At 37.7% G+C, this 12,637-nt stretch overlaps 1 protein-coding gene and 1 long non-coding RNA gene across 20 annotated transcripts in view; one reads left to right on the top strand and one right to left on the bottom strand.

The window, feature by feature from the left end:
- The window catches only part of PHLDB2 (pleckstrin homology like domain family B member 2), a 217,737-nt gene that overhangs the window by 165,850 nt on the left and 39,250 nt on the right, over nt 1–12,637 (top strand). For 16 of the 18 annotated variants that reach the window (XM_077883715.1, XM_077883712.1, XM_077883711.1 and 13 more), the window contains one exon: nt 7,519–7,647. The exons of the other annotated variants lie outside the window; for them this stretch is intronic. In XM_077883715.1, the coding sequence (XP_077739841.1) occupies nt 7,519–7,647 (129 nt within the window). The remainder of the gene's footprint in view (nt 1–7,518; nt 7,648–12,637) is intronic. 18 annotated transcript variants of the gene reach the window in all.
- LOC144305043 (uncharacterized) overlaps nt 9,137–12,637 on the bottom strand; it is a 30,595-nt gene continuing 27,094 nt past the window's right edge. For both annotated transcript variants that reach the window (XR_013372067.1, XR_013372069.1), the window contains one exon: nt 9,137–9,235. This is a non-coding gene — a long non-coding RNA (uncharacterized LOC144305043). The remainder of the gene's footprint in view (nt 9,236–12,637) is intronic.

Here is a 12,637-nt window from a genome sequence, read left to right as displayed (position 1 = left end):
GTACTATTTCTCTTATCTGATTTGGGAACTAGCATTCTATTTTACCTATTTGGTATAAATTAATATACAGGTATCACTCACTTTTCAAAAGTTCACATTATGGTTGCCACACATTTACGAAAGAATTCCATTAGAATCTACCTTCACTAACCAAAAGAAATCCGAAGAGGATTTCCGCTTTTATGCAAAAAGTTGAGAAGTGAACATAGCCTTCAGTGTATGGATAGGGTTCAGCATTTGTGCTGCCGTGAGCTGGTACAGGGGCAGCGTACACTCGCACCCTCAGCAGCCAGAGTGGTGCCATCAGGCTCCTTCCCCGGGAACTACAGCAGCATCGCAACATTAAGCAGCCACAGCTTCCAACTCTGGGAGTATCTGTGCTTGATCTCGCCTTGTTTATTCTGTACATCTGTTAGATGAGCAAGACGTGTCCTAAGGTATCAGGAAAGCCTAAGAGAGGTTATTTTGGAGGGTCTGGGAAGGCTTAAAATTTTTTCCATATAATTTAATGGTAATTGCTTCTTCACTTTACCCCATTTTGGCTTAGGAAAGGTTTCATAGGATTGCTCAACTTTCAGATACGGGGGAAACCTGTATGTTATAGATGACTGCTATTTATTATATGCTACCATCAGTGATATAAACAACATAAAATATAGACAGGATATGAAATATGAACACATAAAATATAGACAGTGTATTCAACTATACATTTATTGAACATGTCTGCAGTGGCTCCCTGAACTGACTTTTCTCTGTCCTTAGGAGTTACACTGTCAAAAGCATCAGGAAACTCATTTCCATGTGGCTCTGAGCTAAATGCCACCTGCCTATTGTGTTTTCAGACAGTAGCCACATCACAGATAGAGTCTATGAATATGGGTAAACCCTGAACAAACATAAGTATTTGACTTGAACATAAGTCCAGAGAGGATATTTATTTGATGAAGCGGTAATCACAGAGGCCATAGCGCTTTCCTGAGGTGAGTAAAAGAAGAGAGAATTGTTAACCTCTGTCCTAGTGAACTGATTCAGTTTAATGAGTTTGGCGACAGAGTGGAGAAGCCACCAGGACCATGAAGGGTCATTCTGGCAAAGGCCTTGTTGTGAACTTGGCTTCCCTTCTTGCCACTCCCCCATTCCAAGGCACAGCCCAGTTGGAGCAACTGCTGAGCAGGTGTGGACACATGCATTTGGTTTATAGAGATTTTTCCCTATCTTTTTTTTTTTTAAGATTTTCCCTCAGTCTTTGCCTCGTTCTGACTACCGTAAGAATTCAAAACTAAAAATAGTTTTCCAATTTCCTCTACTTTATTATAGAGGAATTTCAATTTCCTCTAAGATTATTATCTGTGTCTCATCTCTGCTTCTTTGGCATGCAAAAATCAATAGCCAGTTGTACTGAAATTTAGTAAAATGGTTAAGGAAGGGCGCTGCATCTGTAGTCTTGTAGTAGAGTCTTTCCATTGCCCAGATGCTCATCATAAGGCTCAACCATTCTTTGTTTTAGGATCTGCCCTCACACAGATAGATTATGGTATTTGTTGCCATCCTGGGCTGTACTTGTTTATAACTAAACAGGCTTAAAGGTATGAATTGAAACTTAAATCACTCTATGCCATATAACATGTGCCACAGTGAAATCTCAAGTTATTTGATTATTTTTCCTACAATAAGCATATATCATTGTATCTTAAATGGTTACATTTTATTCCCCATTATTATCTTGCCAAAGTACCTGTTACTTCCTCTCCATCCTCCCTTCAGAGCCAGGGGAAGACAGAGAGCCTGGCCCAGAATTCCTCAGCAAAGTGTTAATGCTTCTTGAGTGCAAAGCGTTTGCCAGGTCACAGTCAGTGTTCAGAGGGGACCCAGCCCTTCCCTTGCCTCTTTCTTACATTTCAAAGTTAACTCCCTGACTAGAGGAAGTAGAAGAATATCGTGGGATTTGGGGATTAAATCAACAGGATTCCAGATTAGGGTTATTTTTTTTTTTCTGGTGGTTGTTTGATTATACAAATCCCTAGGGTTCTGATTTTCCAGTTGTTTTCTACACTAAAAATCCATCAATTGTGTAATTAAAATGCCAAAGCTAAAGGAAATAAAATCCCAAAAAAGAAGTATAAGGATGTGCCTCTTTAGAGGCAGGCAGAGAATGAGTTCTCAGCTACCATTTGCTGACGCAAGTCCATAATCTTTTCTCTGCAATTCTAACATCTGAAAAGTTATATGGGGGGAAAGATCATTTTGTAAGATTAACACCAAAACTTAGTTGGTTGTAAAACCTGACTCTGACTGATATTCACACTTGTGTAAATATTCATAAGTAGCTGCAGAAATAGAAATGTGTTTGATTATAGGTACTGGCCCAGACCTTACTGGAAATTCCTTTTAATACATGCTGTAGGAACTATGTTACCTCTATAAAATTCACAATATTCTGAAATCTGGAACACATCTGGCCTTAAGAATTTCAGATAAGTGATTTTGGACCTAAAGCCACTAATTGCCTAATCTGTGAACCCATGAGGATGCCTACCTCCCAAACCACAGGTTTTAGGAACTAGAAAGAAGGGTATTTCAGGGTATAAGGAAAGGACTTTGGATCAACTACCCTCAGAAATTATGGCTTAGGTACTATGAGTTTAAACATATCACTGCATCAACTCCAAACCCGACCCAATGTTTCATGAAACCCAAGTACTTAGTGCTGGGTTCTGTGCTAAACAGATTGAAAAATACAAAGATGGACCTTAAGTTTTAAGAAAATCTTTATTAAGCTAATAGAGTTGCCAGATTTAGCAAATAAATAAATAAATATTTGTGTGTGTATATATCTTCTATGTAATCCTATCCTATATCTCTCTATATATTTATATATAATAAAATATTTACATATGGAGGATGCTCAGGTACGTTTGAATTTCAGATAAACAGTAATTATGCCCTAAGCATTATTTGGAACATACTTATATTAAAAGATCATTTGTCATTCATCTAAAATTCAAAAAAAAAATTTTTTTAAGATTTTATTTATTCATGAGAGATATACAGAGAGAGGCAGAGACACAGGCAGAGACACAGGCAGAGGGAAATGCAGGGTCCATGCAGGGAGCCTGATGTGGGACTCAATCCAGGACTCCCGGATCATGCCCTGGGCCAAAGGCAGGGGCCAAACTGCTCAGCCACCCAGGGATCCCCTGAAATTCAAATTTAACTGAGTGTCCTCTATTTTATCTGGCAGCCCTATAAGCTTATAAAGTAAGCATCTTTTCAGAGTAACCTTGAACCATCTGCTTGCCAAATATAACTTAGATGTGGTAAAATTATTTCTTCATTGGTATTCAAGAATCTGTGTAATATTGAAATTCAAATAGAGCCAGCAACTTAATTTTCAGTTCCTTCCTTCAAAAATACAACTCAAAAGAGAGAAAACTTATGTTACTGTCTTCTAAGCACACATCCAGCAAAATCAGTGGTCCTATGATGAGTTTTGGATTATTAGGTTCATTAAAGATTACTGGTGCTTCTTGTGAACAAGCTTAGATTGCTTAGGGGAAACTCAGCCACACTCTTGATCATTTGTCTGACTAGAAGAGAGTCATTTTGCATCTGAACTTGAAATGTATCAGAATCTCACAGTCTACTCTTTGTCTTACTTGAGGCATTTAATCTGAGTGTAAAAAATTTGTACAATCGAGGTGTCACTTGTAAAAGGGACCTTTTATACTATGAAGTAAAGGCGCTAAGCCAAATGTTTTGAGAGCACTCTTTGGTGCCTTGTGTATTAATATCTTGTGTCTTCATTTAAAAAAAAAAAGAATAGTTGTTAATCGCTTTTGCCTCTCACATCAGCCTGAGTGGCTCATTCAGGGTTTCCTAACCTGGCTGTGTATGAGAAAAAATGGCAGGATTTTTTTAATTTAAATGCTCATATCCCAGCCTTTGGCTCCTGGATGTCTGACTGAGTGGAGACTGGGGAAATAGTATATTTAAAAGCTCACCCAGGTTTTTTTAATGTGCAGTCAGGGCTAAGAATCACAGAGCTGACTGGACTGTACGTTGTGAGGACAGTGATCAATCAGCCTTCTTCTTCTCTCTACTTACTCTCCTTATAAATATTTACTGAGTGAGTGAATAAACAACTCACCGTGGAAGCAAAGAGAAGCCTGATTTTATATACTGATTTCTGCTTTAATTTGCTGTGAATGATTTACCTTTGGCCATATATACACTTTAAGAACATCATTCTTAAACATTAAAAAAAAAAAAAAAAAGGCAAAATCTGGCAGTGATTTTGAGACCCAGTTGGATTTTGCCAGCACATAAAGACAAATCAATGCAAGAGCAGTGCTAATAGAAGCAGCCGTGTCTCTAGTGAAGTCACATTCTGTTCTTGGTTTTATAAATGCCCCCCTTGTACCTCTGGATTTTCCTGGAGTGTTCTAATTCCTTATACTCTTGTTTTTCCAATAACGTTAAATCTGTTAAATTTATTAAAATTTATGAAATTCTCATTAAAGTTTAATAAATTTATTGAAAATTTAGTTTAAATTTTATTTAATTTAAAATTCATTAAAAGTCACTTAAATACATTTGTTTCTTGAAAACAGATTTATGAATCCTAAAAGAAAAAGTGATGCTCACTGCCAATTTGGTGTTTAGAAAATATTGCTGTGCCTATAGTAATTAGAATAGATGAGTTTACCAGTTTCCATCTGGGGGAAGGAAGTAACACCCAATGTTCATGTTTTGCACATCAAAGGCAGGAATCCCTGAACCCTGAAATGCCATCGCAGAAGGTGATATTTTCGGCTCTAATTAACTAGTTGCCTAGAGCTAATTTTCCTTTGAAAACTTTCTGGGCAAAAAATAGAAAGTAGGAATATTCATTTCTTTCTGGCTTCAAGTTGGCCAACTTCTGGCTGGCACGAGAGTGATATCACCTCTCTGCTCCCCTGTGATTTATGGCCTGGCCCACCTGCCACTAGTTCTTTGATCCTTCCCCTTTACTTCCTTTGCCCTAGCTTTGGCCCCACTAAGCTTTTGCTCTGAGACCCACATAGTGGTCATAGCATTACCGGTAAACCAGAGAAGCTGCAGAAGGTTCTAATGGTGCACAATTCTTCTCACTGCTCCCTTATATGGAATCGCAAAACATTTTGAGCACCTCAGAAGGAAGGTACTATGTAAACATAAGTCACTTTCTATTAGTTATCTGTGCTTATCAGCAGTGATTAAAAAAATTGGGGGCATCAGAGGAATAGTTGAGCTATTTCTTCAGATTTAAGACCTGTGTTTTAGGCCAGTGCCTTTCCATATAATCAAATATCATATAATCAAATATCAATGTTTTCTGTCTGATGTAACTAAATTTCACAGTTTTGCTCATACAAGGTATTTAATGGGATTGGATAGTTGTTTGGGATTTTGTTTTTGTTTTTTGGGGGGTGTTATCGAACTTTTTTGAAACTAGAATTTCAGCAAAATCCTGTGATACAGTTATCTAGAAATAGAACTCTTTTTGGATAAAACTCTTCTGCTGTGCTGGTAGTGGGCACTGAGGGGGGGCACTTGACGGGATGAGCACTGGGTGTTATTCTGTATGTTGGCAAATTGAACACCAATAAAAAATAAATTTATTATTAAAAAAAATTCTTCTGCTGTGTAAATAGGGCAAGCTCTGATCCACACAGAGAAGAAGTAACACGTTTCCTTTTCCAAGAGACAACCGGTATTCTGTATCGCTGGTTGTACTAAAGGGAAAAAAATGATTCATTCTGAAACTAAAGACTGAATCTGCCTGGTCCTGGTATATTCAGCTTTACTGTGAATGAACCCTTGATTATCTTTCCAGTCTGCGAACCAGGCCATGGCTCCTCTCTGATGCCTACACTCTAGGTTTGCCCCGGGGGCACAACTTGCCTTTGAAGACTGAGGAAACTTTCCGGATAGTCTGCAGAAGTTTAAGTTGCAGAGACATTTTTAGATTGATATATGAAGTAGGACTCTCAGTTTTATGACTTCCAGGTTTAATCATTTTGAGAGGGAAAAAAATGCGCTTTACACCTAAATACACATTTCTAAAATGTCCTTTACATTTGAAAATTCTCTGACAAAAATGTACACTTAAGTGAACTGATACAGGTATCTATGTCCTGTAGTTTTAGATTTAAGTTATAGCCTCTTTTATAAAGAATCTAAAGATGTGTTTGGGAAATCATGGCCATTCGGATGAAGAAATTATAGTAAGTATAATTTTATAGGACTATTTCAGAGCTTCATCCCTTAAAACAAAAATCTTCTAAGCTTCTCTGATCAAGCTCAGAAGCCAGTTTTATTGCTATCAGGGCACATCGAGTGAACAAAGCAAGGAGCGTAAGGTGGTGGTCATTGTACTTACAGAGGATCAAATCCGGGTAGTGCTTCATGAAGCACTTCCGTGTAGGCTAACAGTTACACCCCAGGAGAATCAGGTCTGAGATTTACTTCAAGGCTTCAGAGCACCATAAAGGGAACACAGGTTGGGAAGACAAGCACTAAGCAGGTTGAAGTATCATTTCTCAGTTGAAAAGGTGACGTGTAAGGCTGTGTAATCGCTGTCTTACAAGTCTTGCCTGGTAGAGGCCAGAGAATGTCTAGGCCCCCTTGGAGTGTGTGGTTGAGGAGGGATTTGGTGTCATCTCCTCCTTTCTCTTCTATTTTCTGACACCTGGGTGTTCTCCTTTCTTTTTCTCTACAGTCCATGTTTCAAGTATTTTCAACGTCAATCTAGACAAGTCTTCATCTCCACAGTAAATGTCACAAGTCGGCGTAGCCACATTGCATAATACGCCTCCTCTGCCTGCTTTGTCAGGGGTGCCTTCTTCCCTGCTCTCCTAGCCTTTGAATCCAATGCTCTTCTTAGAATCAGATTTTCTAATTGTTTAAGCTTCGAAGTTGGCCAAACAGCTAGACCTGTTTCAGATGATCAGGGTGTCCCCTTGTGTACCTGGCATGCGTACCTGGCATGCTTCTGGTCTGAGAACAAAATTACATTAATTTCCAAAGCCTGCTTAACAAGTGCCTTGAGCAGATTGGACCATGATAGTACTTGGGGTAAATGACTACTTTCCTTTGGTCCTTTGCCAAGGGACCCTCTGCAAGGCTATCTCGTAGATTTGGTTGGCATTTCTTTTGTCCTTTGTTGACCACTGACCAGCTTCTTCTGCTTTAAAACATGGGGACAGGAAGGAGGGAAGGCAGGCAGCAAGGATGGAAGGTTGGGGGTCATTGCCAATACCCAGTGAAGTGGACTGTGTTTTGAGAATGCAGAAATGGGGCCCCCTTTTTTTTACTTCCACTTCCACCCCCTTATCTTAGTCACTAACAAGGTATGTTTCCACATCCATAGGATATCTAGCTTGTGTGTATATGTGTGTGTGTGTATTTACATTATCCTTGGGAAATGTTCACTAACGCCTGCCTTGGGTGTGAAGGTAATCTCTATTCTTCTATTTTCTGATTTCTGAACTTCAGGAGAAGGTAAAGCTTGATGCTGAAAGGGAAAAACTAGAGAGGCTTCAGGAGCTTTACTCCGAGCAGAAGACCCAGCTGGACAATTGTCCTGAGTCCATGAGGGAACAATTACAACAACAACTGAAGAGGGTCAGTAGCAAACAGGAATGCGCCAGTTGTGTTTTTTTTTTTTTTTTTTTTTTGTTGTTGTTGTTGTTTTTGATGTTTTTTTCAATGAAGTCCCCCTTAACCTATGACTTCCTCCTTCACACGGCATAAATTTGCTTAAGTTCTGGTCGTTAGATACTTTTGAAATAGAAACTTGCATGCTGACAGTCTATATAGTATTTCATGCTAAGCAGTTAAACAATTCTTTGTTAGAATCCTTTACCAATTTATAATGCAAGAACAGTTTTGGAGTCGTTCTTTGTAGCAGAAGAGAGCCGCTCCCGACACATAACTCACACCAAGCTTGTAGCCTGTAAATCAGCTGACATCTTTCCCTGCATTCTCTGCTGCATTGTGAGTACTGTTTGCCCTTGGATGTTTTTTTCTCTCAGCCTGATTTTATACATGAGTCCAAAAAATTATCCTATTCTCTGATTTGCTTCCCATCACCGCTCACTGCTTTTCTTTTTCTTTCTGCCTCATGGGGACACTGAACTTTTTTGCACAGTCACAGCAAACACCAACACCCAAGATGCAGGGCAGTGCCCTCAGCATCTTCTCAGATGAGCATCATAATTTTTTAGAGCTTAGCGCAGCGTGGACTTTGTGGTGGGTTTTATCGGGTTATTCTCTGATCAATAAAGTTGGCGATGCTTAACATGGCCACGCTGGATATCTGCTGAAATGAGGCTTTGAGGTGGAGAGTTTCACAGGCTCTGGTAAGACCACTTAATATTTCAGAGCCTCTGAATGACTGGGTTGTTTGCTCTGAACAGCAGCCCCAATAAACTGTGACCCTGGGGAACAGTCTTGGATCTCTGCAAGGATCATGTAATAGTAATTTGTGCTAAGTGACTAACAACTAATGATTCCATGTGGGTAGAAAAGAAGGCTTGTTTCATTCATGTTACTCTGTCAGGACCTTCTTGGGAGTGGGCAAGTGGAAAATCAGCTAAGGTAGCCCACCCTTGGGGATATTTAAGATGGCCTTTAATACAAAACCCCTTGATGAAAAGAAAAAAAAAAAAAAAACCCTTGATGCCTTAGAATATCACCAGGTTGTAAAAAATTACATTTAAAACTTTTCAGTGTATTACAGATGTTGAAAGCACTTAATAAATAGTACCAAAGTCAACCAATAGTTGACCTGCAGCGTAATGATTTTAATATTTTGCCAAATAGTAACTTTCTTACTATGTTGGATCGAAAAGTCCCAACAACATTTCTTCCTCTTTCCTCGTTTTATAGTATACAGCTGAATTTGTTGTAAGAAGATGAAACTTCCTGTCCTTCAGGGTCATAATTCTCTGGAAATCTTTATGATAAAAATAATTGGGAAAACAATAGCATTTGTGAAATTATTTTCACTTGTAATTTGTATGTATGCTGGTTCACCAAAGAGACTGGGAAACTGGCTTTTATATTCGTTCGCTGGCTTTCAACTCTCCTTATCACTAAAGATTTTACACAATGGTCATATTACTTTATTTAGAGTTGGCAACAACTTCTGTATTTTTTTCTTCTCTGCCTCTGGTTTTCCTGTTATTGCTTGTACTCTTCATAAACACTGCTGCAAATAAAAATTGGTAAATTCTATGAATAACTGAGACTCAGATTGATATAAATAAAGACTGTTTAATCTAGCCTCTATAGGATAACTCATAAATGTACGTATGTTCTAAGGATGTCCAAAGGAGGACAGACAGTGACGCAGACAGTCTGTTCCACTATTTCACGGCAAAGACCCCTTCCTCTTCTTCTCCAAGCAGAGTGTAAAGTTCTTACTGTAAATCCCTCTCCTTGGGAGAGATAACTGGCTTGTAGTAGCCTCTGCTCACCTGCATTAAGAGGTCTACTAATTCTATTTTACAAGGATGATGACCAGAGTAACTCTCCACCAATCCCATGGCTTCATCAGTAAAAAGTTCACTTATTTCACGACAAGTCCGTTCATACTAGGAACTTCCTGTGTTACCACAGCTCATTTCCCTTCAGACTTCAAACACTTCAGAATACCACTTCATTACAGAGCTTTCCCGAAGGCATTTAAACTAGATTTAGTAAAGGTGATTTTATTACCACAAACTTCATTAGGGTGCAAGTCATACAAAATAAAAAATAAATGAAAGGAAGAACATCATTTTCTTAAACAGTGTGTTATCCCAAACACTTAAGCTGAAATGATGGAATGAGTTTTCTGTGCACAACACTGTGGACTTATGACTGGGTTTCTTATTTCTAATTCCCTGCTTTAGAGTCTGAATACAGCTTTCATCGGAGGAGTTGTATATGGTTGATGGGGGCTCACCAGCTGAATGGTTCCCTGGGATGCAAGCATTGTGGGAAAGAAAGCAGAAGTTAAATGAGTCTTTCATTTGCCAGGATAAGTTCCACTATTAAATGGAGGAGACACCTGGCTAGGACAGTTTTCTTGTACTTTTGATACTTTACTCACCTGAATGGTTGATTTCAGTCTCTTGAGCCACACACACACACACACACACACACACACACACACTCAGTGATATCAACAATTAGGAGACCTTTTTTCTCCCTGGCTTTACAATCAGTTTATCCTTTAATCTTCGATAAGTCATTCAACTTCTGTGGGTCTCAGTGTCCTCCTATATGAAGTGAGAAGGTTGCACTAATGATTTCCATTGTGTTTTTCCAAACGCCATAATTGTGCAGTTAAAGTGTTTGACTTTAGGGCATAAGATAGAGAAACGTTAACAAACTCTGAGCCCCACCTGAATTTGTTTTCAAAGTTGATTTTGAGCTGTCATGAAATTATTACTGTAATCTCTCCTGCCATACCACATCTATTCTCTCCTTCTGTCCCTCTGCTAAACACAAACAAACAAAAACAAACAAACAAAACAACCCACAGAGGACTGCATGTAAACTTCTTCCATATAAATTCTCAAAACAGTTATTGGAAAGAAGGAATTGCATTGAGTTTTCTTGAGCGCAGCTGTTTTATGTCTTTTCACTTTTGGCCTTTGAGCTTGCCAACCAGTAGAGATTTGTAATGTTCCTTTTAGCGAGTGAAGCTTAGTTAAAATTTTCATTCAACTAGTCATGCCCTTGATGTTGAGCTTCCTGTATATATTACTGTGTGCTCCATTAAACAGCACACAGTAATATATACATATATATATATATATATATCCCCAAATTCCATCCCCTGAATTCTTATTCTTATCTAAAATCTTCTCGAAGCTCTTTCCCCCTCCCTAGTTGTTTTTCTTTTACAGTATAAGTTTATATACACACATTCTAATTGTTTGGACAACTTGATCAGATGATTATACCAGCAGAATCTGAGTGCTGAGCTTAGCTTTAATTTTCAACTTTCTTACCCAGTGTGCTATCATTTTCATGCAACAGTTTAAATATTTACTACAGACAAATTAGTGGCTCTGTGACCTTCATGCGGCTAAGATAACACATGTTGCCTATTAACCACATGTGGAATGAGCAACCGACTGGCATAGTGGGCATATGTGAGACATATACTCACTTTGAGTAAAGCTTATTTACAAACTAAAAAAAGAAGGTCTATGAAATTATTTCTGTCAATATTTAGCCACAAACCAAGCTCAACTGAAAGACTGTAAAAACTGGAGTGTGAATGACTGTGTAAATAAATATATCTACTGATGCAGATATTTCAAGACTGCAAGCATTTTGTTTTTAGACATAACTCTCAAGTTATCTCTTAATTACATTAGTAGTGAGTAGATTGGGCCCAAATTCATTCATTCCTTTAGAAGTTATAAGCATAAAATGTCTGATAAATTTGAAATGTCAACCTATAACTTGAAACCAAGACCACTTTTTGATTGGTCAATTAAACTGTAAAAAAAGTGCTAAGAAATGCTGAATATGTTTTTCAAATTGTTTTTCTTGCTCTTAAGTTTTAAGAATCCACTGTGTTGACATAGTCTTGTTGCTATAGTGCCGCTTATAATTACAGGGTAGCTAATTGTCCTTCTATGAATCATCCTCAGAATGTAAGTCATTCCAGAAGACAGAAATGTATTATTCCATTTGATTACAAGGCTTAATTTATCACTCACATAAAAACCAAAAGAAGGGGAGGTATGTTTAAAAACTGATATAAATCTCATTTATCATATTTATCCAATTCTTTCTGATGTTTTGACTGAAAAAAAAAAAAACACATGCTCTGGCTGTTTTACCTATGTAGAGTCGTAAATCATATAGCCCAGCTGCTGTTTCTTTTTGGCAATAGATTATTTACAAATTATTCATTTTTTGAAATCTTCTATACATACCACATTTATGGTTTTGTCAAAGGCTCCAAAATTAAGGAGGTGGTTTTTTTTTTTTTTGGTGTAGGTTCAAGAATGATTCATACAACATGTGCCAGCCTCTGCACAGATACAGATTCACTTCTGTCTTCAGACACTTCATTGATTAGGAAATGTCTGTTCTAGATCATCTGATTTTTATGATTTCTGATCTTTCTTAAATGTCCCCAAATTATTCCCAGAGTAACATTGCTTAACCATTTGAGTCACCCTTTGTGCCTGATGAACGCTGTGCTTCCACTCTTCCAGTAAAAATCTTTGTAAATAAAAAAACAAAAAATCTTTGTAAATAATTTTAAGGGATTCACAGAAGCCCAGTGTAAGAATACCAACCGCCAAATGTTTTTGGCAACTTCTCCTTTCCATAAAATTATTTGAGCATGCATGATATATATATATATATATATATATATATATATATATATATATTATAGGTCTAATCTGTATGTGTACCAAATTTTTAGTCTTTTTTTTTTACAGTCAATAACTTTGGAATCTCAAATTTAATCTCTATACTAAAGTCTCATTTCATTTGAAAATTTTGGAAAATTGTTTTCTCAAGAGAGCATGTCACACCTTGGTCAGTGGATAACGTTTCGTTATTTGCTGAATTCTTTTTATACTTCAAAGTCAAC

Source organism: Canis aureus, chromosome 35 (assembly GCF_053574225.1).
Source record: "Canis aureus isolate CA01 chromosome 35, VMU_Caureus_v.1.0, whole genome shotgun sequence".
Taxonomy (NCBI): domain Eukaryota; kingdom Metazoa; phylum Chordata; class Mammalia; order Carnivora; family Canidae; genus Canis; species Canis aureus.
Note: the sequence above shows the minus strand (reverse complement) of the source record. Positions and strands in the feature narration are given on the sequence as shown.